Source organism: Aristolochia californica, unplaced genomic scaffold (genome assembly GCF_029961685.1).
Source record: "Aristolochia californica isolate CCGP_79_NKW_82.1479 unplaced genomic scaffold, dmAriCali1.0.hap1 SCAF_13, whole genome shotgun sequence".
NCBI classification, from domain to species: domain Eukaryota; kingdom Viridiplantae; phylum Streptophyta; class Magnoliopsida; order Piperales; family Aristolochiaceae; genus Aristolochia; species Aristolochia californica.
In genome coordinates, this window is record NW_027181804.1 from 4578406 (window position 1) to 4600967 (window position 22562).

The 22562-nt window shown below is 35.0% G+C and overlaps 2 protein-coding genes across 2 annotated transcripts; both read right to left on the minus strand.

The window, feature by feature from the left end:
- Positions 1-8071: 8071 nt before the first annotated feature.
- On the minus strand, positions 8072-8923 carry LOC137948552 (probable CCR4-associated factor 1 homolog 11). Its single transcript, XM_068794639.1, has one exon. It carries the CDS (start codon positions 8921-8923, stop codon positions 8072-8074), a length of 852 nt encoding a protein of 283 aa, XP_068650740.1.
- Positions 8924-15653: 6730 nt separating this feature from the next.
- Positions 15654-16606, minus strand: LOC137949113 (probable CCR4-associated factor 1 homolog 11). Its single transcript, XM_068795387.1, has one exon. It carries the CDS (start codon positions 16604-16606, stop codon positions 15785-15787), a length of 822 nt encoding a protein of 273 aa, XP_068651488.1. The 3' UTR covers positions 15654-15784.
- Between the last annotated feature and the right edge of the window lie 5956 nt (positions 16607-22562).

A 22562-nucleotide genomic window follows, 5' to 3' on the forward strand; every position in this document is an offset into this window, starting at 1 on the left:
AGCGGCGAACGGGAAAGGAAACGGCACAGATTAAAAATGGGAATTTCACTTAAATACCTATTTAAAATAAAATATTTTTAAAAATACCGACGTCATCAAAATATTTCTAAAACTATCCGAACGACACTGCTTATGTGTTGCCACGTCATCTGTGCAGTAAACATAAATCAACACGTCATTTGCCACGTTATTATTTTACCATGTCATCTGACATGTCATTAAATAAAAATTAAATATTTTTTAAAAAAATAAAAAAATCATATAATTTTTTATTACCTGATATCTACAATATTGGACATTCATCTTTGGGAAAAGTAATAAATGTTATGTCTCGGAGCCTAAAAATTATTTTAGAGTTTAAAAATATGAGTTATTTGTATAATTTTTATCATATTATTTACAAAATAATAAATTATTAAAAATATATATTAGTTAATTAAAAATCTTACAACACTTTTATTATCAATTAAAAATATTTATTAACTGAAAAAATATAAAAAATTTACTTGAGTTTAAAAAATAAATGTACCGAAATACTTTTTATTACCTTATATTTAAAATAATAAGTTATAAAAAATCTTACTCTTACCATTTTAACACCTTCTTATTATCGATTTAAAATTTATTTTAATAAAAAAATTTGAAAATTTTAGTTTTGAGTTTAAAAATCAAATTTATCAATACGTTTTTTTCAAATTTATTTTTACCCTATATTTAAAATAATTGAAAATAAAATAAATATATAATTAATTAAAAAAATTACTCTTACTAATTTAACATATTTTATTATCGATTTAAAATATTTTTTAATTTTTTAATTTTTTAATTTTTTAATTTTTTAATTTTTTGAGAAGGGGGCGTCAAGGGCGAAGTCTGAGGCCGAGCGGTGGGGAGCGGCGGCAACAGGCACTGCGATAGGGGAGAGGAGAGGGGAGAGAGGAGAGGAGAGGAGAGGGGAGAGGGGGGGAGAGGAGAGGAGAGGAGAGGAGGCCGAGGCTGAGCGACAGCAGCGAGAGGAGAGAGGGCGAGGCCAGAGGAGGCCGAGGGCGAGCGGCTGTGAGAGGGCGAGAGGAGAGGGGAAAGAGGAGAGGAGAGGAGGTCGAGGCCAAGCCTCGACAACGAGAGGAGAGACGGCAAGGCCAGAGGAGGCCGAGGCAAAGCGGTGGCGAGAGGGCGAGAGGAGAGGAAAGGAGGCCGAGCGGCGGCGGCGAGAGGGCGAGAGGAGAAGAGAGGAGAGGAGGCCAAGCTGGGGCGGCGAGAGGAGAGGGGGCGAGAGGAGAAGAGAGGAGAAGAGGCCGAGCGGGGCGGCGAGAGGGCGAGAGGCGAGAGGAGAGAGAAAGACGGGAGGGGACACATTAGGCATTTAAAATAACTTATTTTGAAATACAATACGGTGGAATACAGTGAGGATTATTTAAGTTTTATTTAATGACGTGTCAGCTTACGTGGCAGATAACATGGTAAAATAATGACATGGCAGACGACGTGTCGATTTATGTTTACTGCATAGATGACGTAGTGACACATAAGCAGTCAAAGCTTATGTGTCACTTTTGACTGCACAAATAGGCATTTGACTGGTCAAAGTTTGATAGTTTTAGAAATATTTTGATGACGTCGGTATTTTTAAAAATATTTTATTTTAAATGAGTATTTAAGTGAAATTCCCATTAAAAATCGATGGTCAAGGAAACCAAATATAGCGCTCGAAAGAGTGGCGGGTAAACCAATCTGTCGACGTGGATGTCACACTTATCCCGGATTCGGATGAGTTGGATGAGTTAAACATTAGGGGGTTTATCCAAAAATGAAGTGAGATGAATTATTTTTGCATTATTTAGTTCATTAGATTAAGGGGTTAATGTAAAAGGAATTACACTTCAAGTGAATTATATCAATTCATTCACTTAGGCAAAAAACGGGAAATTTAGATTCGAACGTGTTTTCTGAATCAATCGTTTGAAGGGAGCAACGCGCGTTGCTCCTTCCCCCACCCCCATGATCCCTCTCGGCCTCTCTCTCCTCTCCCTGTCGACCTCCGTCGCAAAGCACGGGAGGTCGAGCCTCTGTCGTAGAGCCTCTCGGCCTCCCGACTTCTCTTCTTTCTCGGCCTCCTTCTCTTCGCCCTCTCGGCATATCATCGGAGCACTGCCTCTATCATCGTGGTCTCCCGCCACTAAGGAAAACGAATTAAACCATCGTCATAAAAATAATAATTTATATTTTTTATTTATAAAATAATTATTTTTATTTATTTAATATATTCTTTTTATAATTACTATATTAAATAAGTGATTTAATAGTCATAATAAAAATATTGTTAAAAAATAAATATTTGATAAATTTTTTTGGTTTAATTATCCCATTGCTATAATTAATTAAACCAATGATTTTAAATTTTGTGATAATATATTATTAATTAATAAAATATAAATATATATCTATTTATCATATTATTTTTTATTATTTTATTAAATTAGTGGTTTTAATGTTAAAACATATCTTATGTTATTAAAAAATAATTTATTTATTTATTATATTCACTTATGTTATTTTTATTTATTTATTTATTTTAATAATTTATTCTAGTCACACATATTATTGCATTAATTTATAATAAACTATAATCATTAAATAATATAATATATTTTTTATTAATTAGGATATTAATATATTTTAATACTACACATTAAATCACTTTTAAGTGTAATAACCATGTTTATTTTAATTAATTACTTGTTTAGGTATATATTTTATTTAAGTATATTATAAAAAGCTACTCAATCTCTTGTTTATATCATACTTTTCATTTGGGGGCACTAACACTGGAATCTCTTTTCCAGTACACTTGAACTTATCTATACTAACACCCAAGGATGAGTTGAAGTTGAATCAATTCATTTAAGATGAATTAAATTCTTCACTTCATTTCTATGTTCATTGTGGACTAACCCCCCTATAAGAGGTTTGGATATGTTTAAATAAAAACAATTGGAATGCTCTATGGAAATGGATATATTGTTTCTGTAGCATAGTATTTAATTGCAGTAACTTGCTAGAAAACAAGAGCAATTTAAAGCTCCAAATACAACTTATGGACTGTTGTTTAAATCACTGGAATTAACATAAAACCCAGCTTCTTCAAACAGGGGGTAGCATAGATGTTATTCACTTTAGTTTTTGATGGTTAAAATGAAAAATGAGTGCTCTAAGCTTATATGACTTTAGGTCCATACTCCCTATTAGCACACAAGGAAACTGCTAGTAAAATTATAGCTCTATTAGCGAAAATAATTTTCATCGACAAAGGTTGAAAACTTTACCCAAGAAATTTATTTTCACCAATAGAGTGGGCAAAAACACTTTCTGTGATTAAAAATAAAATAAAATTAGTGCAGTGAGGCCAAACTAAATCAGATGGTTCCTTGTCTTAGCTCCCCAGGCTATGGCCCTTCTCACAAGACTCAACTAACCAGGGAGAGGTTAGCATCTATGAATTAGTAATAAATGAAGTTGGATTTCAAAAGAGTGTACAGAAATCAAAAGAAAATGTCAAGAAGATCAAGAGCAAATATCGTCACTGAACAGATCATTTGTTTGTATCATTAGCTGATTTAGATCCAAATGGTAAAGATATTGAAAACATGCTGAACTCATTAGAAGCAGAGAATTTACTTTGAACAAAAGAACAGATGAGAGAACTCACCTATATCATATTCGTATTCCCAACTTGTTCAAGGGATAATTTGGACTTGTGCCTCCCATAACTCTAACCAAAAGAGTTGCTTCACTCCAATGGCCTTATCTGCACAAAAGATTAAATAAGGAAATAATAGAAAATTGCATATATATATATATATATAAGGAAAAAAACTGGGTAGCAAATTTATTTACATGTATCAATATGCAGTTTTTTTTCTTCTAAACGGTCCAGTCAACCTACCACCAATGTTCAAAAAATTAAAGTAATTAGTAGAGGCATAAACAAGAGTATCTAAAAAGGGGTTATGCTGCTCTAATTGACCTGTAAAGGATACACACCATCTTTAAAATAGAATTCAGGTGGCTACCTTTGCTATGAAACCCAAGTTTCGTCATAAGAACAACGCTTGTAATGATTATAAGTGCATCAAAGTGCTGGATGGCAGGAGCAAAACCTTCAGCATTCCTTATATAACCTAAAAAAAGTATCACCTACCCTCAGAATTCCTTAACTTGTTACAGTAAGGAAGGCCATGAGCAAAGAACTCTTTCGGGAAAGCACAGTAACAAGGTCTACGAGTTCTACTTTTTTTATTTTCATTTACTGTGTGCTAATTTTATGACTTTCATTACTTTTATCTTCAATTTTATTTTTACTTAAAAGTCTTTCAGTCATTACCTCGATTGCATCAAATAATTAGGGGGGGTTAGTCAACAAAATGAAAATATGAAGTTCATCTTCATCTTCTGCTTTAAATTCATTTCATTCATCTACATGAACTTCATCTTCAAACTTGGTTTTAGTGTGGATGAGTTCATGTGCACTGAAAAATAGTTTTTAGTATTAGTACCCCAACATGAAAAAAATATAAAAAACAAGAGAATGAGTAAATTGTAACAGTATACTTAATTAAAACATACTACTTAAACCCAAATTAGGTAAAACAAACTTGATTACTACACGAATATGTAATTTGATGTATAATTAAAATATATTAATATCCTAAAGGATTCGACTGGGCTTGAGAAGCTAGAGTAGAGGTATATGATAACTGACCCAAATGGTGTAATATTTTCTGTAATGTATCCTAGGTACACCTTAAAGATAAAATTTCACCATTAGTCATTTATCGATTGTCTACAAAACCACAAGAACTAGTCTAGGAAGACTTTCCAAAAAATTATCTTGTCTGAGAAATGATTGGATCTACCACAATACACACCTTCTATTAGTACAATATATTCTTGGGCCTCCACTGCTCTAAATGATTCAAAATCTAGAAATAGAAGACCTAATATTAAGGGCAACATCGAACCAGCTGTAATTTTACCATTTTCACCATTCCTTTAGCCCGAAGAACTCTATTATATACTTTGTCCAATGTATGATTATCACCATTAGCCGATATTTGTGCCTAGACAACAACATGCTCTGATCCCAACCCATCTAGAAACTAGGTAAGCTGAATCTGATTTTTCTCTCTTCGAATCTAACTAGCATTGGTAGTAAAAAGATGGCAAACACTAATCTCTTTCAAAATGCCTCTCATCTAAGTTACATTTCAATCACCACTGGTTATAGCAAACAACTTTGCATAAAGCTCATATATTCTTGACAAATTAGTTTCTTTGGAAAAATAACTTTCAATGTATCCTAGATTTCTTTTGATGTATTATAGCTCATAACCAGGTCCAACACAGATCCCAAAAAAGTAACGCTTCTGAAATGGTTTGGCTGCACATTTTGCTATTTAGTGCACAAAGAAACTAGTTCATAGAATCATGTCCAAATCCAAACTAGCATCATGACTTAATAATAGATGAATTAAAATTACAGATTTTTTGGTGAAAACATTTTCCTGCAGAAAATAAACTCTCCCTGAAAAAAAAAATGTTTCCCAAAAACCTGAAAGTTCTGGAAAGAAATATTTCACTGGCAGAAAATAAATTCGCTAGTAAAATTATAGCTCTATTAGCGAAAATAATTTTCATCGACAAAGCTAGAAAACTTTACCCAATAAATTTATTTTCACCAATAGAGTGGGCAAAACTACTTTCTGTGATTAAAAATAAAATAAAATTAGTGCAGTGAGGCCAACTAAATCAGACGGTTCCTTGTCTTAGCTCCCCAGGCTATGGCCCTTCTCACAAGACTCAACTAACCAGGGAGAGGTTAGCATCTATGAATTAGTAATAAATGAAGTTGGATTTCGAAAGAGTGTACAGAAATCAAAAGAAAATGTCAAGAAGATCAAGAGCAAATATCGTCACTGAACATAGATCATTTGTTTGTATCATTAGCTGATTTAGATCCAAATGGTAAAGATATTGATAACATGCTGAACTCATTAGAAGAAGAGAATTTACTTTGAACAAAAGAACAGATGAGAGAACTCATCTATATCATATTCGTATTCCCAACTTGTTCAAGGGATAATTTGGACTTGTGCCTTCCATAACTCTAACCAAAAGAGTTGCTTCACTCCAATGACCTTATCCGCACAAAAGATTAAATAAGGAAATAATAGAAAATTGCATATATATATATAAGGAAAAAAACTGGGTAGCAAATTTATTTACATGTATCAATATGCAGTTGTTTTCTTCTAAAAGGTCCAGTCAACCTACCACCAATGTTCAAAAAATTAAATTAATTAGTAGAGGCATAAACAAGAGTATCTAAAAAGGAGGCTTTCCAGGAAGTTAAGAATTGTTTGGAACTTCAATAGGTAAAATAACATCTTATCACTCTTAAATCTAGGCATACAAATAGCCTCTTCAGCAGATGAGTTAACAAATGAAAACAAATGGACTAACATCTTTCTTTACACAGAAACCAAAAGTATTTTCATAAAACGAATGGTGTGACAAAAGGGGTAAAAAATAGTCGGCTTTTCTCTCTCACTCATGCAAAATAACAACTAAATAAATTCAGCTTCATTATAAATACCAAATCTGTTCTCTTTGAATGGTACACAATTCCCGTTTGAAGTCACCACAGGAAAGCAATCAGTCTTCTGCAAAATGGAAACACTAAGTCAAAAAACATAAAAGAGACACACAAGAGTGTGGGCAAGAAACAAGAGTTGATATCTCAAAGAGAATGATAGGGTTCACCAAAAAAAAAAAGGTCTCAGAAGCTTCAGATTGGACATTACATAGATCTATGAGTGTGGTTTCAATAGATATCCACCTTCAGAGTTTTAAGTATTGAAAATTAAGCCCCAACAAGTAATTGGTCTGGACTCATGTTTTGCTTCACCTACGCAACTTACATACTATTAGTGCATAAGAAATTACTTCCTCATGAGACTCTAATCAAATCCAACTCCAAACTAGCATATGGAGCTAATAATAGACGAATCAAAATTAGAATCTGACTGTCAGGATAACTAAGGTCAGATCCTCCACTGTCATAGTACCCAAGCTAATAATAACCTTATCATACATCTGGGTTCAACTTAAAAAGGGTGAGGTTGGCATCAGTAAGTTGAAGTACAGTTGGTTTTGATAACAGGGTACAAAAATAAAAATAAATGTTCAAAAGACTAAGAGGAAATATCCTCGCTATGCATAGATCATTTGTTTAAGTTATACATTTATCTGGATCCATGCTGGAAAGATATTGAAAACTGCTGAACTTTTCCAAATAAACAAGCTTAAGCTACAAACAGAGAATTATTAAATAATAGACCAACTGAGAGAGCTCACCAATGTATTATTCCCATTGCCTAATCTGTTCTAAGGATAATTTGGATTGGTACTACCCATAAATCCTACCAAAATGATTTGCTTCACTCCCAATGATCTTAGCTACACAAAATATTAAATTCATCCAAAATACACAGAGGAAAATTGCATATACCAGAAAAAGGTGAGCAAACAAATTATTTACCAATATCAATGTGGTTCTTTCTGACCAATCCAGTCAACCTACCACCAAATGTTAAAACAATTAAATAAGTAATATAAGGCAAAAGTAAGGTATCTGAAAGGGCTTATGCTGCAGTAAGATATACACCATCCTTAACATAGAAATCAGGTCAGCCACCTTTGCTTGAAGCAAACCCAAGTTTCATTGGAGGTACAAACACTTGTAGAGATTATAAGTGCATCAAAGCCCTGGATGGCTGGACCAAAACTTTCGGCATACCTTATATCGCCTACAAAAACATCATTTGCCCATCCTTATCTCATCCCTACTCTCTTCTTCTGCCCAGACCTCAATATTTGTACAAAAAAAAAAACTCAAATCTGTGATAGAATAGACATTTTTCTTTACAGAGAAACCAAAAGTATTTTCATAAAATGAATGACGTAACGAAAGTGTTGATTCTCTGTACAAAGGGAGCAATAAACGAATTCAAAGCTAAGTAATTAGATACATGAAAAATAAATCCCAACAAGCCCAGTACTTCTCATTCAACCCATAAACGATTCCAGCGAAGCTGTTAGCCTCCAGCTTAAACTTCCGTGACATCTTGAGAAAAGTCTGACAAGTGAGAAGACTGTCTGAGCCAGCCTGGTGGGCATTGCCCGCTGAGCGCTCCACCTGCAGCAGCTTCGCCAGCCGCTCTAGCCCGCCGTAGAGCTTCATCTTGGAACCAATATACTTCACGTCGAACAGTGACGACCCAAAGAGAGCAGTCAACAATTCCATGAAGTCGGTCAAGAGTTCAGGTAAGCTGCTCTGCGTCAAAATCTTGACGAGATAGCCGAAGTCGTAGGAGCCGTGGAAACTGACCCAATGCATGCCGCCGTTACCAACAAGCCCGGAGGAGAACATCAAATCAGCGAAGTGGAGGGAAGAAATCCCCTCCCTCCTGTTCCGCTCAAAATCGATGCCATTCTCTTTCAGCATCGAGATAGCGCTGGGAGCATGGAGACTGCGGGAGACGTCAAAGTCGGAGAAGTTGAACTCCCAGGCGTAACGGCAGTTGGTACCCAGATGAGGTAGGTTTCCGTCGGCATCACAGAGAGTGAATCCGAGCTGAATGAGCTTCAAAGCGTCTACATTCAACTTGAGCACCTGGTAACGGCCTTGTGGGTGGTTTCTTTCACGGACGGAGGGCGACTGAAAAACACACCCAGGGAACTCGGTGTCTATGGAGACGTAGTGGAACCGAGGAAGCAGAGACTTGATCAGCTCAAATTCAGAGACGACATTTTGAGCCCACACCCGCCGGATCAAGATGACCGGCTTCTTCTCGTCGGCCGGCATTGCTAGTGAGGCAATGGAATGATCAATGGAAAGGAGTGTGATTTCGGAAGGAAGAGCAGCAACTGGAGTCAGCAAGAAAGTGATAGTGTCAGTACGGAGTGGGTTGTCAGTTAAATAGAGTCGCGCGGGCGATTCAATCCTAACTCCTAATCGTTTTAGGATGTTGATTTGGGAAAGTGCTCCAGACGCGTTTCGTGCTCCAGACCGCGTGTTAGAAGACAATCAGTTTACTTCGTTTTAGGAAACTCAATATTGCCTTCACAAATTTTACTTTTAACAAACTTCATTCCTAATTGAGATTTTGAATTCCTTAGTATTTGCTGTCTTTGGCAACAACTTCCCTGATATGATCTGACCCAACTCCATCCGAAAACCCCGGATGGGTTACTACTGATTGAGTTATTATATATCTATTTAATTTATTTATTTAATTTCTTTTTACCCCCCAATACAACTTGAGGGTAAATGTTAATATAGATTTTTTTTTAAAAAAAATATTTTTGGAATCGAATTATGTAATAAATTAAGAAATTAAGGACAAATCAATAAAAAGATTGAATAGTCATGATTTTTTTTAAATAAAAAAGTACTATTTTTAATTTCTTAAATTAAGAATTTTTAAATTTATAATTAAGGAACCAAATAATATTTTTTGGCCTATTAATAGGTTTATATTGGTGTAAATTTCATATGGATTCAATAAAACTTTTTCCTCTCTTCTTATGTTAGTGAATTAGCCTCCTAAGTAGGAGTGGCATCGAATCGAGCCAACCTAGAACCTGCTTAAATATTTTAAACTCAAGCTCGAGTTGAGCCCAACCTTGAGCCTAAAATTATAATCGAACTCGAGCTTAATAATTTTAATCGAGTTCGAGCTCCAACCTACATTTAAAACTTTGCATAAAAAACATGTCTCAATTTGGGTACTGGATTCCGTGGGCCTTGGAGGTTTATCTACTCGAAGTGCCAAGTAAAGGTCCATGCACTAGGAGGATTTTCACCTTCCAATTAGTATAATTGTCTCCAATGAGAAGAATAATATAGGAGGAATCAAATTTTGAAAAAATATAAAGTTTAAACAACTACAAAATAAATAACAACTTTACTAAAACATGTAATGAAGCCAAATATCGAATATGTACCCATGTAAATAAATTCAAACAAATAAATCAACATGTCATTATAATCTTTACTGTGGGTTTAGATTATAACACATGAGTGATTTATATCACTTTATGATAGGATCAAAATATGTCTGTAAAAGAATTTTCTAGGCCCAGGGCAACTAGATTTTATTTATTTTGAAATATTTATTTCTCATCTTGATTAATCACTTATATATAACATTTTACCATGTGGAGTTAAATTATTATATCTTCATGATTAATCACATTTGTATGTCATTAATTTTATGTGACTAAGTTTAATGCCACTAGAAATTTTCATAATTAAGAATGTTGTAGCTATTACTCAATTATTCAAATATAAACAAAAAGATGACACTAAAATAATTGACTAAAATTGATGCCAATTATTAATTCCTTATATTTAGGTCAACAAAAAATATGAATAAAATCCTAAATAAAAATCTTCGTAAGATAAAAATTATTATAAATATGTATTTATATATTCATATATATACATATAGAATTATTTAATTCATATGAATTAAATGATAAATGGCATAAAAAACAAATATTCTGATTTTATAGTTATTCTAATATCTATTAAATGTATCCAACAATTGCACTTAAGTGAGTTGGCTTAGAGATCATTTTCCAAAAATTTAAGTTGGCTTAGTGTTCAAATCCCACACTCAACAATTTTTTTCTTCTTCTAAGGATTATTGAGCTTGACCGACTCGGTTGCGCGGTTTGGAATGGGTGAGTTGCATCCAACTCATTCAGAACCCTAGAGGTCATCATCAACCTTTAACCACGCATAGAGAGCAACGCCCTACGTCAACCTCCGTCACCACCTCGACTTGGCCACCGTCGTAATCGACGATGGCGCACCCAACTCTGACCTTGGCTATGTTCCAACATGCCGCAGAGCCAAGAACACACAACGGAGGCTCCACCACTGGGTGGCCTCAACAAAATCCGACGGCTACTCAGCCAAAATGGTTTTTCTTTGTTTATGAAGAAATCCGAATAGGTCCAAGTCCAACCTTTGCTTGCAAATAACAACAAATGGAAATTTCCTCTACAAAATTTGAACCCATACTCCTTTTTTGTTCATCCCTACTACTCACCATCTCTTATGTTGTGATGCACGATGCGCAGGAAAATTTGCCACCGTCTCTAATGCAACGCATGTGGATCAACCATGCTGGGAAGCTGGAAACACCAGTTTGCATTCGTCGAAAATTCGAAAGGGAAAGGTTTCACATCCGGTCCCAACTCCCAACTCTTCAAGTAAACGAGTCAGTTTGTGAGCTCGCGAATCGAACCGAGCTTCGTTCGGGTTTGGCTCGTTTACTTAAACAAGTTGGAAGCCCGATCCGAGCCAAAACTAAGCAAAGCTCGAGCTATTCGCGAACCGGCTCGGTTTGATGCCACCCTTACTCCTAGGGTTTTACCTCGTTAAATTAATTTATGACTTTCATTACTTTTATCTTCAATTTCATTTTTACTTAAAAGTCTTTCAGTCATTACCTCGATTACGTCAAATAATTAGGGGGGGTGAGTCAACAAAATGAAAATATGAAGTTCATCTTCATCTTCATCTTCTGCTTTAAATGCATTTCATTCATCTACATGAACTTCATCTTCAAACTTGGTTTTAGTGTGGATGGGTTCATGTGCACTGAAAAACAGTTTCTAGTATTAGTGCCCCAACATGAAAAAAATATAAAAAACAAGGGAATGAGTAAATTGTAACAATATACTTAATTAAAACATACTACTTAAACTCCAAATTAGGTAAAACAAACTTGATTACTACACGAATATGTAATTTGATGTATAATTAAATTATCTTGTCTGAGAAATGATTGGATCTACCACAATACACACCTTCTATAAGTATAATATATTCCTGGGCCTCCACTGCTCTAAATGATTCAAAATCTAGAAATAGAAGACCTAATATTAAGGGCAACATCGAACCAGCTGTACTTTTACCATTTTCACCATTCCTTTAGCCCCAAGAACTCTATTATATACTTTGTCCAATGTATGATTATCACCATTAGCCGATATTTGTGCCTAGACAACATCATGCTCTGATCCCAACCCATCTAGAAACTAGGTAACCTGAATCTGATTTTTCTCTCTTCGAATCTCACTAGCATTAATAGTAAAAATATGGCAAACACTAATCTCTTTCAAAATGCCTCTCATCTAAGTTACATTTCTATCACGACTGGTTATAGCAAACAACTTTGCATAAAGCTCATATATTCTTGACAAATTAGTTTCTTTGGAAAAATAACTTTCAATGTATCCTAGATTTCTTTTGATGTATTATAGCTCATAACCAGGTCCAACACAGATCCCAAAAAAGATATCCACCTCCAGTGTCCAACACAGATCCCAAAAAAGTAACGCATCTGAAATGGTTTGGCTGCACATTTTGCTATTAGTGCACAAAGAAACTAGTTCATAGAATCATGTCCAAATCCAAACTAGCATCATGACATAATAATAGATGAATTAAAATTATAGATTTTTTGGTGAAAACATTTTCCTGCAGAAAATAAACTCTCCCTGAAAAAAAAATGTTTCCCAAAAACCTGAAAATTCTGGAAAGAAATATTTCACTGGCAGAAAATAAATTCGCTAGTAAAATTATAGCTCTATTAGCAAAAATAATTTTCATCGACAAAGCTTGAAAACTTTACCCAATAAATTTATTTTCACCAATAGAGTGGGCAAAAACACTTTCTGTGACTAAAAAAACAATTTACTGCAGTGAGGCCAACTAAATCAGATGGTTCCTTGTCTTAGCTCCCAAAGCTATCGCCCTTCTCACAAGACTCAACTAACCAGGGTGAGGTTAGCATCTATGAATTAGTAATAAATGAAGTTGGATTTCAAAAGAATGTACAGAAATCAAAAGAAAATGTCAAGAAGATCAAGAGCAAATATCGTCACTGAACAGATCATTTGTTTGTATCATTAGCTGATTTAGATCCAAATGGTAAAGATATTGAAAACATGCTGAACTCGTTAGAAGAAGAGAATTTACTTTGAACAAAAGAACAGATGAGAGAATTCATCTATATCATATTCGTATTCCCAACTTGTTCAAGGGATAATTTGGACTTGTGCCTCCCATAACTCTAACCAAAAGAGTTGCTTCACTCCAATGACCTTATCTGCACAAAAGATTAAATAAGGAAATAATAGAAAATTTCATATATATATATATATATATAAGGAAAAAAATTGGGTAGCAAATTTATTTACTTGTATCAATATGCAGTTTTTTTCTTCTAAACAGTCCAGTCAACCTACCACCAATGTTCAAAAAATTAAATTAATTAGTAGACGCATAAACAAGAGTATCTAAAAAGGGGTTATGCTGCTCTAAGTTACCTGTGAAGGATACACACCATCTTTAAAATAGAATTCAGGTTGGCTACCTTTGCTATGAAACCCAAGTTTCGTCTTAAGAACAACGCTTGTAATGATTATAAGTGCAACAAAGGGCTGGATGGCCAGAGCAAAACCTTCAGCATTCCTTATATCACCTAAAAAAAGTATCACCTACCCTCAGAATTCCTTCTTAACTTGTTACAGTAAGGAAGGCCATGAGCAAAGAGCTCTTTCGGGAAAGCACAGTAACAAGGTCCACAAGTTCTACTTTTTTTATTTTCATTTACTGTATTCTAATTTTATGGGATTCTATTAACTTTTACCTCCATTGCAAGGAGCACAATTTAAGGGCAAGGACTAAAATATAAATTTGTTAAGTACTACAGAGGCAAGGATCATAGCTTTAGGAGCTTAGATGGTAAATTGCACAGAGCAAATTGCAAAGTACAAATGGCAAATGGGGTGGAGTTTGCATAATCCTTAATAGGGTAGACCATAGATAATATTCATTTCTGGATTATCATCTTCACACGAGTCAATCAAATATTTATTAATGAGCTATCACCAGCGGAACCAGTGAAACCAGAAAGGGGGCTTTCCAGGAAGTTAAGAATTGTTTGGAACTTCAATAGGTAAAATAACATCTTATCACTCTTAAATCTAAGCATACAAATAGCCTCTTCAGCAGATAAGTTAACAAATGAAAACAAAAAACCCCAACTGTGATAACAATGGACTAACATCTTTCTTTACACAGAAAACAAAAGTATTTTCATAAAACGAATGATGTGACAAAAGGGGTAAAAAATGGTCGGCTTTTCTCTCTTACTCATGCAAAATAACAACTAAATAAATTCAGCTTCATTATAAATACCAAATCTGTTCTCTTTGAATGATACACAATTCCCGTTTGAAGTCACCACAGGAAAGCAATCAGTCTTCTGCAAAATGGAAACATTAAATCAAAAAACATAAAAGAGACACACAAGAGTGTGGGATAAACAAGAGTTGATATCTCAAAGAGAATGATAGGGTTCACCAAAAAAAAAAAAAGGTCTCAAAAGCCTCAGATTGGACATTACATAGATCTATGAGTGTGGTTTCAATAGATATCCACATTCAGAGTTTTAAGGATTGAAAATTGAGCCCCAAAAAGTAATTGGTTTGGATTGATGTTTTGCTTCACCTACGCAACTTACATACTATTAGTGCATAAGAAATTACTTCCTCATGAGACTCTAATCAAATCCAACTCCAAACTAGCATATGGAGCTAATAATAGACGAATCAAAATTAGAATCTGACTGTCAGGATAACTAAGGTCAGATCCTCCACTGTCATAGTACCCAAGCTAATAACCTTATCATACATCTGGGTTCAACTTAACAAGGGTGAGGTTGGCATCAGTAAATTGAAGTACAGTTGGTTTTGATAACAGGGTACATAAATAAAAATAAATGTTCAAAAGACTAAGATGAAATATCCTCTCTAAGCATAGATCATTTGTTTAAGTTATACATTTATCTGGATCCATGCTGGAAAGATATTGAAAACTGCTGAACTTTTTCAAATAAACAAGCTTAAGCTACAAACAGAGAATTATTAAATAATAGACCAACTGAGAGAGCTCACCAATGTATTATTCCCATTGACCAATCTGTTCTAAGGATAATTTGGATTGGTGCTACCCATAAATCCTACCAAAATGATTTGCTTCACTCCCATGATCTTAGCTACACAAAATATTAAATTCATCCAAGATACACAGAGGAAAATTGCATATACCAGAAAAAGGTGAGCAAACAAATTATTTACCAATATCAATGTGGTTCTTTCTGACCAATCCAGTCAACCTACCACCAAATGTTTAAAAAATTAAATTAAGTAATATAAGGCACAAGTAAGGTATCTGAAAGGGCTTATGCTGCACAAAGATATACACCATCCTTAACATAGAAATCAGGTCAGCCACCTTTGCTTGAAGCAAACCCAAGTTTCATTGGAGGTACAAACACTTGTAGAGATTATAAGTGCATCAAAGCCCTAGATGGCTGGACCAAAACTTTCGGCATACCTTATATCACCTACAAAAACATCATTTGCCCATCCTTATCTCATCCCTACTCTCTTTTTCTGCCCATACCTCAATATTTGTACAAAAAAAAAAACTCAAATCTGTGATAGAATAGACATTTTTCTTTACAGAGAAACCAAAAGTATTTTCATAAAATGAATGATGTAACGAAAGTGTTGATTCTCTGTACAAAGGGAGCAATAAACGAATTCAAAGCTAAGTAATTAGATACATGAAAAATAAATCTCAACAAGCCCAGTACTTCTCATTCAACCCATAAACGATTCCAGCGAAGCTGTTAGCCTCCAGCTCAAACTTCCGTGACATCTTGAGAAAAGTCTGACAAGTGAGAAGACTGTCTGAGCCAGCCTGGTGCGCATTGCCCGCTGAGCGCTCCACCTGCAGCAGCTTCGCCAGCCGCTCTAGCCCGCCGTAGAGCTTCATTTTGGAACCAATATACTTCACGTCGAACAGTGACGACCCAAAGAGAGCAGTCAACAATTCCATGAAGTCGGTCAAGAGTTCAGGTAAGCTGCTCTGCGTCAAAATCTTGACGAGATAGCCGAAGTCGTAGGAGCCGTGGAAACTGACCCAATGCACGCCGCCGTTACCAACAAGCCCGGAGGAGAACATCAAATCAGCGAAGTGGAGGGAAGAAATCCCCTCCCTCCTGTTCCGCTCAAAATCGATGCCATTCTCTTTCAGCATCGAGATGGCGCTGGGAGCATGGAGACTGCGGGAGACGTCAAAGTCGGAGAAGTTGAACTCCCAGGCGTAACGGCAGTTGGTACCCAGATGAGGTAGGTTTCCGTCGGCATCACAGAGAGTGAATCCGAGCTGAATGAGCTTCAAAGCGTCTACATTCAACTTGAGCACCTGGTAACGGCCTTGTGGGTGGTTTCTTTCACGGACGGAGGGCGACTGAAAAACAAACCCAGGGAACTCGGTGTCCATGGAGACGTAGTGGAACCGAGGAAGCAGAGACTTGATCAGCTCAAATTCAGAGACGACATTTTGAGCCCACACCCGCCGGATCAAGATGACCGGCTTCTTCTCGTCGGCCGGCATTGCTAGTGAGGCAATGGAATGATCAATGGAAAGGAGAGTGATTTCGGAAGGAAGAGCAGCAACTGGAGTCAGCAAGAAAGTGATAGTGTCAGTACGGAGTGGGTTGTCAGTTAAATAGAGTCGCGCGGGCGATTCGATCCTAACTCCTAATCGTTTTAGGATGTTGATTTGGGAAAGTGCTCCAGACGCGTTTGCGTGTTAGAAGACCATCAGTTTACTTCGTTTTAGGAAACTCAATATTGCCTTTACAAATTTTACTTTTTAACAAACTTCATTCCTAATTGAGATTTTGAATTCCATAGTATTTGATGTCTTTGGCAACTTCCCTGATATGATTTGACCCAACTCCATCCGAAAACCCCGGATGGGTTACTACTGATTGAGTTATTATATATCTATTTAATTAATTTATTTAATTTCTTTTTACCCCCCAATACAACTTGAGGGTAAATGTTAAAATAGATTTTTTAAAAAAATAAATAAATATTTTTGGAATTAAATTATGTAATAAATTAAGAAATTAAGGACAAATCTATAAAAAGATTGAATTGTCATGATTTTTTTAAAAATAAAAAAAATACTATTTTTTATTTCTTAAATTAAGAATTTTTAAATTTACAATTAAGGAACCAAATAATATTTTTTGGCCTATTAATAGGTTTATATTCGTGTAAATTTCATCTGGATTCAATAAAACTTTTTCCTCTCTTCTTATGTTAGTGAATTTGGCTTCTAAGTAGGGGTGGCATCTAATCAAGCCAAGCCCGAACCTGCTTATGTTCAAACTAGGTTTTATTTAAATATTTCAAACTCGAGCTCGAGTTAAGCCCAACCTCATGCGTAAAATTGTAATCGAGCTCAAGCTTAATAATTTTAACCAAGTTCGAGCTCCAACCTACATTTAAAACTTTACATACAAAACATGTCTTAATTTGGGTACTGGATTCCGTGGGCCTTAGAGGTTTATCTACTCGAAGTTCCAAGTAAAGGTCCATGCACTCGTGACAGGAGAATTTTCACCTTCCAGTCATTATAATTCTCTCCATCGAGAGGAATAATATAGGAGGAATCAAAATTTGGAAAAAATAAAGTTTAAACAACTGCAAAATAAACAACAACCTTACTAAAACATGTAATGAAACCAAATATCGAATATTTACCCATGTAAATAAATTCAAACAAATAAATCAACATGTCATTATAATCTTAATTGTGGGTTTAGATTATAACACATGAACGATTTATATCACTTTATGATAGGATCAAAATATATCTGTAAAAGAATTTTCTAGGCCCAGGGCAACTAGATTTTTTTTTTTTTAAATATTTCTTTCCCATATTGATCACTTAAATATAACATTTTACCCTGTGGAGTTAAATTATTATATCTTCATGATTAATCACATTTTTATGTCATTAATTTTATGTGACTAAGTTTAATGTCACTAGAAATTTTCACAATTAAGAATGTTGTGGCTATTACTCAATTATTCAAATATAAACAAAAATATGACACCAAAATAATTGACTAAAATTGATGCCAATTATTAATTCCTCATATTTAGGTGAACAAAAAATATGCATAAAATCCTAAATAAAAATCTTCGTAAGATAAAAATTATTATAAATATGTATTTATATATTCATATATATACATGTAGAATTATTTAATTCATATGAATTAAATGATAAATGGCATAAAAACAAATATTATGATTTTATAGTTATTCTAATATCTATTAAATGTATCCAACAATTGCACGTAAGTTAGTTGGCTTAGAGGTCATTTTCCAAAATTTTAAGTTGAGGGGATGTGTTCAAATCCCACACTCAACAATTTTTTTCTTCTTCTAAGGATTATTGAGCTCGACTAACCTAATTGCGCGGTTTGGAATGGGTGAGTTGCATCCAATTCATTCTGAACCCTAGAGGTCATCTTCAACCTCCAACCACGCGTATTCCGAACCCTAGAGGTCATCTTCAACCTCCAACCACGCGTAGAGAGCAACGCCCTACGTCACCACCTCGATGATGGCGCACCCAACTCCGACCTTGGCTATGTTCCAACATGCCGCTGAGCCAAGAACGCACAACGAAGGGCTCCACCGCTAGGTGGCCTCAACGAAATCCGACGGCTACTCACTCAAAAAGGTTTTCCTTCGTTTATGAAGAATCTGAATAGGTCCAAGTCCAACCTCTGCCTGCAAATAACAACAAATGGAAATTTCCTCTACAAAATTTGAACCCATACTCCTTTTCTATTCATCCCCACTACTCACCATCTCTTATGTTGTGATGCACGATAGCGATGCGCAGGAAAATTTGCCACCATAGACATCACGATCAACGCTCAACTAATGCAGCGCATGTAGATCAGCCATGCCAGGAAGCTGGAAACACCAGTTTGCATCCGTCAAAAATTCAAGAGGGAAAGGTTTCACGTCCGGTCCCAACTCCCAACTCTTCAAGTAAACAAGTCGATTTGTGAGCTCGCAAACCGAACCGAGCTTCGTTCGGGTTCGACTCTTTTACTTAAGGGGGGGTTAGTCCACAAAGAACTTGAATTGAAGTGAAGAATTGAATTGAACTTAAATGAATTGATTCAATTTCAACTCATCTTTGGGTGTTAGTGTAGACGAGTTCAAGTGCACTAGAAAACAAATTCCAGTGTTAGTGGCTCCAAATGAAAAGTATAATATAAAGAAGAGAATGAGTAATCTTTTATAATATACTTAAATAGAATATATACCTAAACAGATAACTAACTAAAATAAACATGGTTACTACACTTATAAGTGATTTAACGTGTAGTATTAGAATATATTAATATCCTAATTAATGAAAAACTATATTATATTACTTAATGATTATAGTTTATTATAAATTAAAAAATAATTACATGTGACTAGAATAAATTATTTAAAATAAATAAAAAATTTAAAAATAACATAAGTGAATATAATAAATAAATAAATTATTTTGTAAAAACATAAGATATAGTTTAACATTAAAACTCACTATTTTAATACAAAATAAAAAATACATAATAAACAAATAAATATATTAATTTATCAATAACATAATATATATTTTACATATTATTAATTAATAATATATTGTAAAAATGAAAAACTAATGGTTTAATTAATTGGATAATTAAACCAATTATGACAATGGTTTAATTTTTCCTAACTTAGGAAAAATTAAACATCGTCTTCCTCAGCGGCGGGCCAACGGGCAACGACGACGGTGACGCTCCGACGGTACTCCAAGAGGGAGAAAAGAGGGGGGCCGAGAAGCTCTGCGATAGAGGCTCGGCCTCCCGTGCTCTGCGATGAAGGTCGAGAGGGAGAGGAGAGGAGGGAGGAAGGCCGACGAGGGGAGGGGGGGGGGGGGGGGGGGGGGGGTGTGGGGAAGAACCCCGTGCTCTGCGACGGAGGTCGAGAGGAAGGAAGGCCGACGTGGTTGGGGGAAGAGGGAGGAGAAAAAAAACTTCGATGAAGGATTGCGGGGGAGAGGGGAAGGAGCAACGCGAGTTGCGTCGCTTCAATCGGTTGTTCGCAAAATAGGAATGAATCAGCTTTCCCCAATTTTCGCCTGAGCGAATGAAGTGGTGTAATCTCACTTCAATATAATTCATTCTACACTAACGCCATTATTTAATGAACTAAGTAATGCGGGGGGTCGCGTCGCTTCAATCAATTGATTCGCAAAATAGGTATGAATCAACTTTCCTCGATTTTTGCTTGAGTGAATGAAGTGGTGTAATCTCACTTCAATGTAATTCACTTTACACTAATGCCATTATTTAATGAACTATAAGTAATGTGGGGGGAATTCATTCCACTTCATTGTGGACTAACCTCCCCTAAACGAGTTGGAAACTCGATCTCGAATTCGATACGAGATCGGATTTATTTGAATCGAGCCAAGCTGAAACTAAGCAAAGCTCGAGCTATTCGCGAATCGGCTTAGTTCGATGCCACCCCTACTCCCAGGGTTTTACCTCGTTAAATTAATTTATGACTTTCATTACTTTTATCTTCAATTTAATTTTTACTTAAAAGTCTTTCAGTCATTACCTCGATTGCGTCAAATAATTAGGGGGGGTTAGTCAACAAAATGAAAATATAAAGTTCATCTTCATCTTCTACTTCAAATTCATTTCATTCATCTACATGAACTTCATCTTCAAACTTGGTTTTAGTGTGGATGAGTTCATGTGCATTGAAAAACAATTTCTAGTATTAATGCCCCAACATGAAAAAAATATAAAAAACAACGGAATGAGTAAATTGTAACAGTATACTTATTTAAAAGATACTACTTAAACCCCAAATTAGGTAAAACAAACTTGATTACTACACGAATATGTAATTTGATGTATAATTAAAATATATTAATATCCTAAAGGATTCAACTGTGCTTGAGAAGCTAGAGTAGAGGTATAAGATAGCTGACCCAAATGGTGTAATATTTTCTATAATGTATCCTAGGTACACCTTAAAGATAAAATTTCACTATTAGTTATTTATCTATTGTCTACAAAACCACAAGAACTAGTCTAGGAAGACTTTCCAAAAAATTATCTTGTCAGAGAAATGATTGGATCTACCACAATACACACCTTCTATTAGTACAATATATTCCTGGGCCTCCACTGCTCTAAATAATTCAAAATCTAGAAATAGAAGACCTAATATTAAGGGCAACATCGAACCAGCTGTACTTTTACCATTTTCACCATTCCTTTAGCCCGAAGAACTCTATTATATACTTTGTCCAATGTATGATTATCACCATTAGCCGATATTTGTGCCTAGACAACAACATGCTCTGATCCCAACCCATCTAGAAACTAGGTAACCTGAATCTGATTTTTCTCTCTTCGAATCTCACTAGCATTAGTAGTAAAAAGATGGCAAACACTAATCTCTTTCAAAATACCTCTCATCTAAGTTACATTTCAATCACCACTGGTTATAGCAAACAACTTTGCATAAAGCTCATATATTCTTGACAAATTAGTTTCTTTGGAAAAATAACTTTCAATGTATCCTAGATTTCTTTTGATGTATTATAACCAGGTCACTTAGATCTTCCTCAATGTTATTAACCAGCCAAGTCATAACTTGACCATCTTCGACTCTGCATAAAGAATTAGGAGATCCTCTCTCCAATATTTTATCTTTGAAGTGGATAAATTTCAGATTGGAGTCAAGTACTACCATAAAAGCAATCATAGAATCATGTCCAAATCCAAACTAGTTCATAGAATCATGTCCAAATCCAAACTAGCATCATGACATAATAATAGATGAATTAAAATTACAGATTTTTTGGTGAAAACATTTTCCTGAAGAAAATAAACTCTCCCTGAAAAAAAAAAGTTTCCCAAAAACCTGAAAATTCTGGAAAGAAATATTTCACTGGCAGAAAATAAATTCGCTACTAAAATTATAGCTCTATTAGCGAAAATAATTTTCATCGACAAAGCTAGAAAACTTTACCCAAGAAATTTATTTTCACCAATAGAGTGGGCAAAAATACTTTCTGTGATTAAAAAAACAATTTACTGCAGTGAGGCCAACTAAATCAGCTGGTTCCTTGTCTTAGCTCCCAAAAGCTATGGCCCTTCTCACAAGACTCAACTAACCAGGGTGAGGTTAGCATCTATGAATTAGTAATAAATGAAGTTGGATTTCAAAAGAGTGTACAGAAATCAAAAGAAAATGTCAAGAAGATCAAGAGCGAATATTGTCACTGAACATAAATCATTTGTTTGTATCATTAGCTGATTTAGATCCAAATGGTAAAGATATTGAAAACATAGAAGCAGAGAATTTACTTTGTTCGTATTCCCAACTTGTTCAAGGGATAATTTGGACTTGTGCCTCCCATAACTCTAACCAAAAGAGTTACTTCACTCCAATGGCCTTATCTGCACAAAAGATTA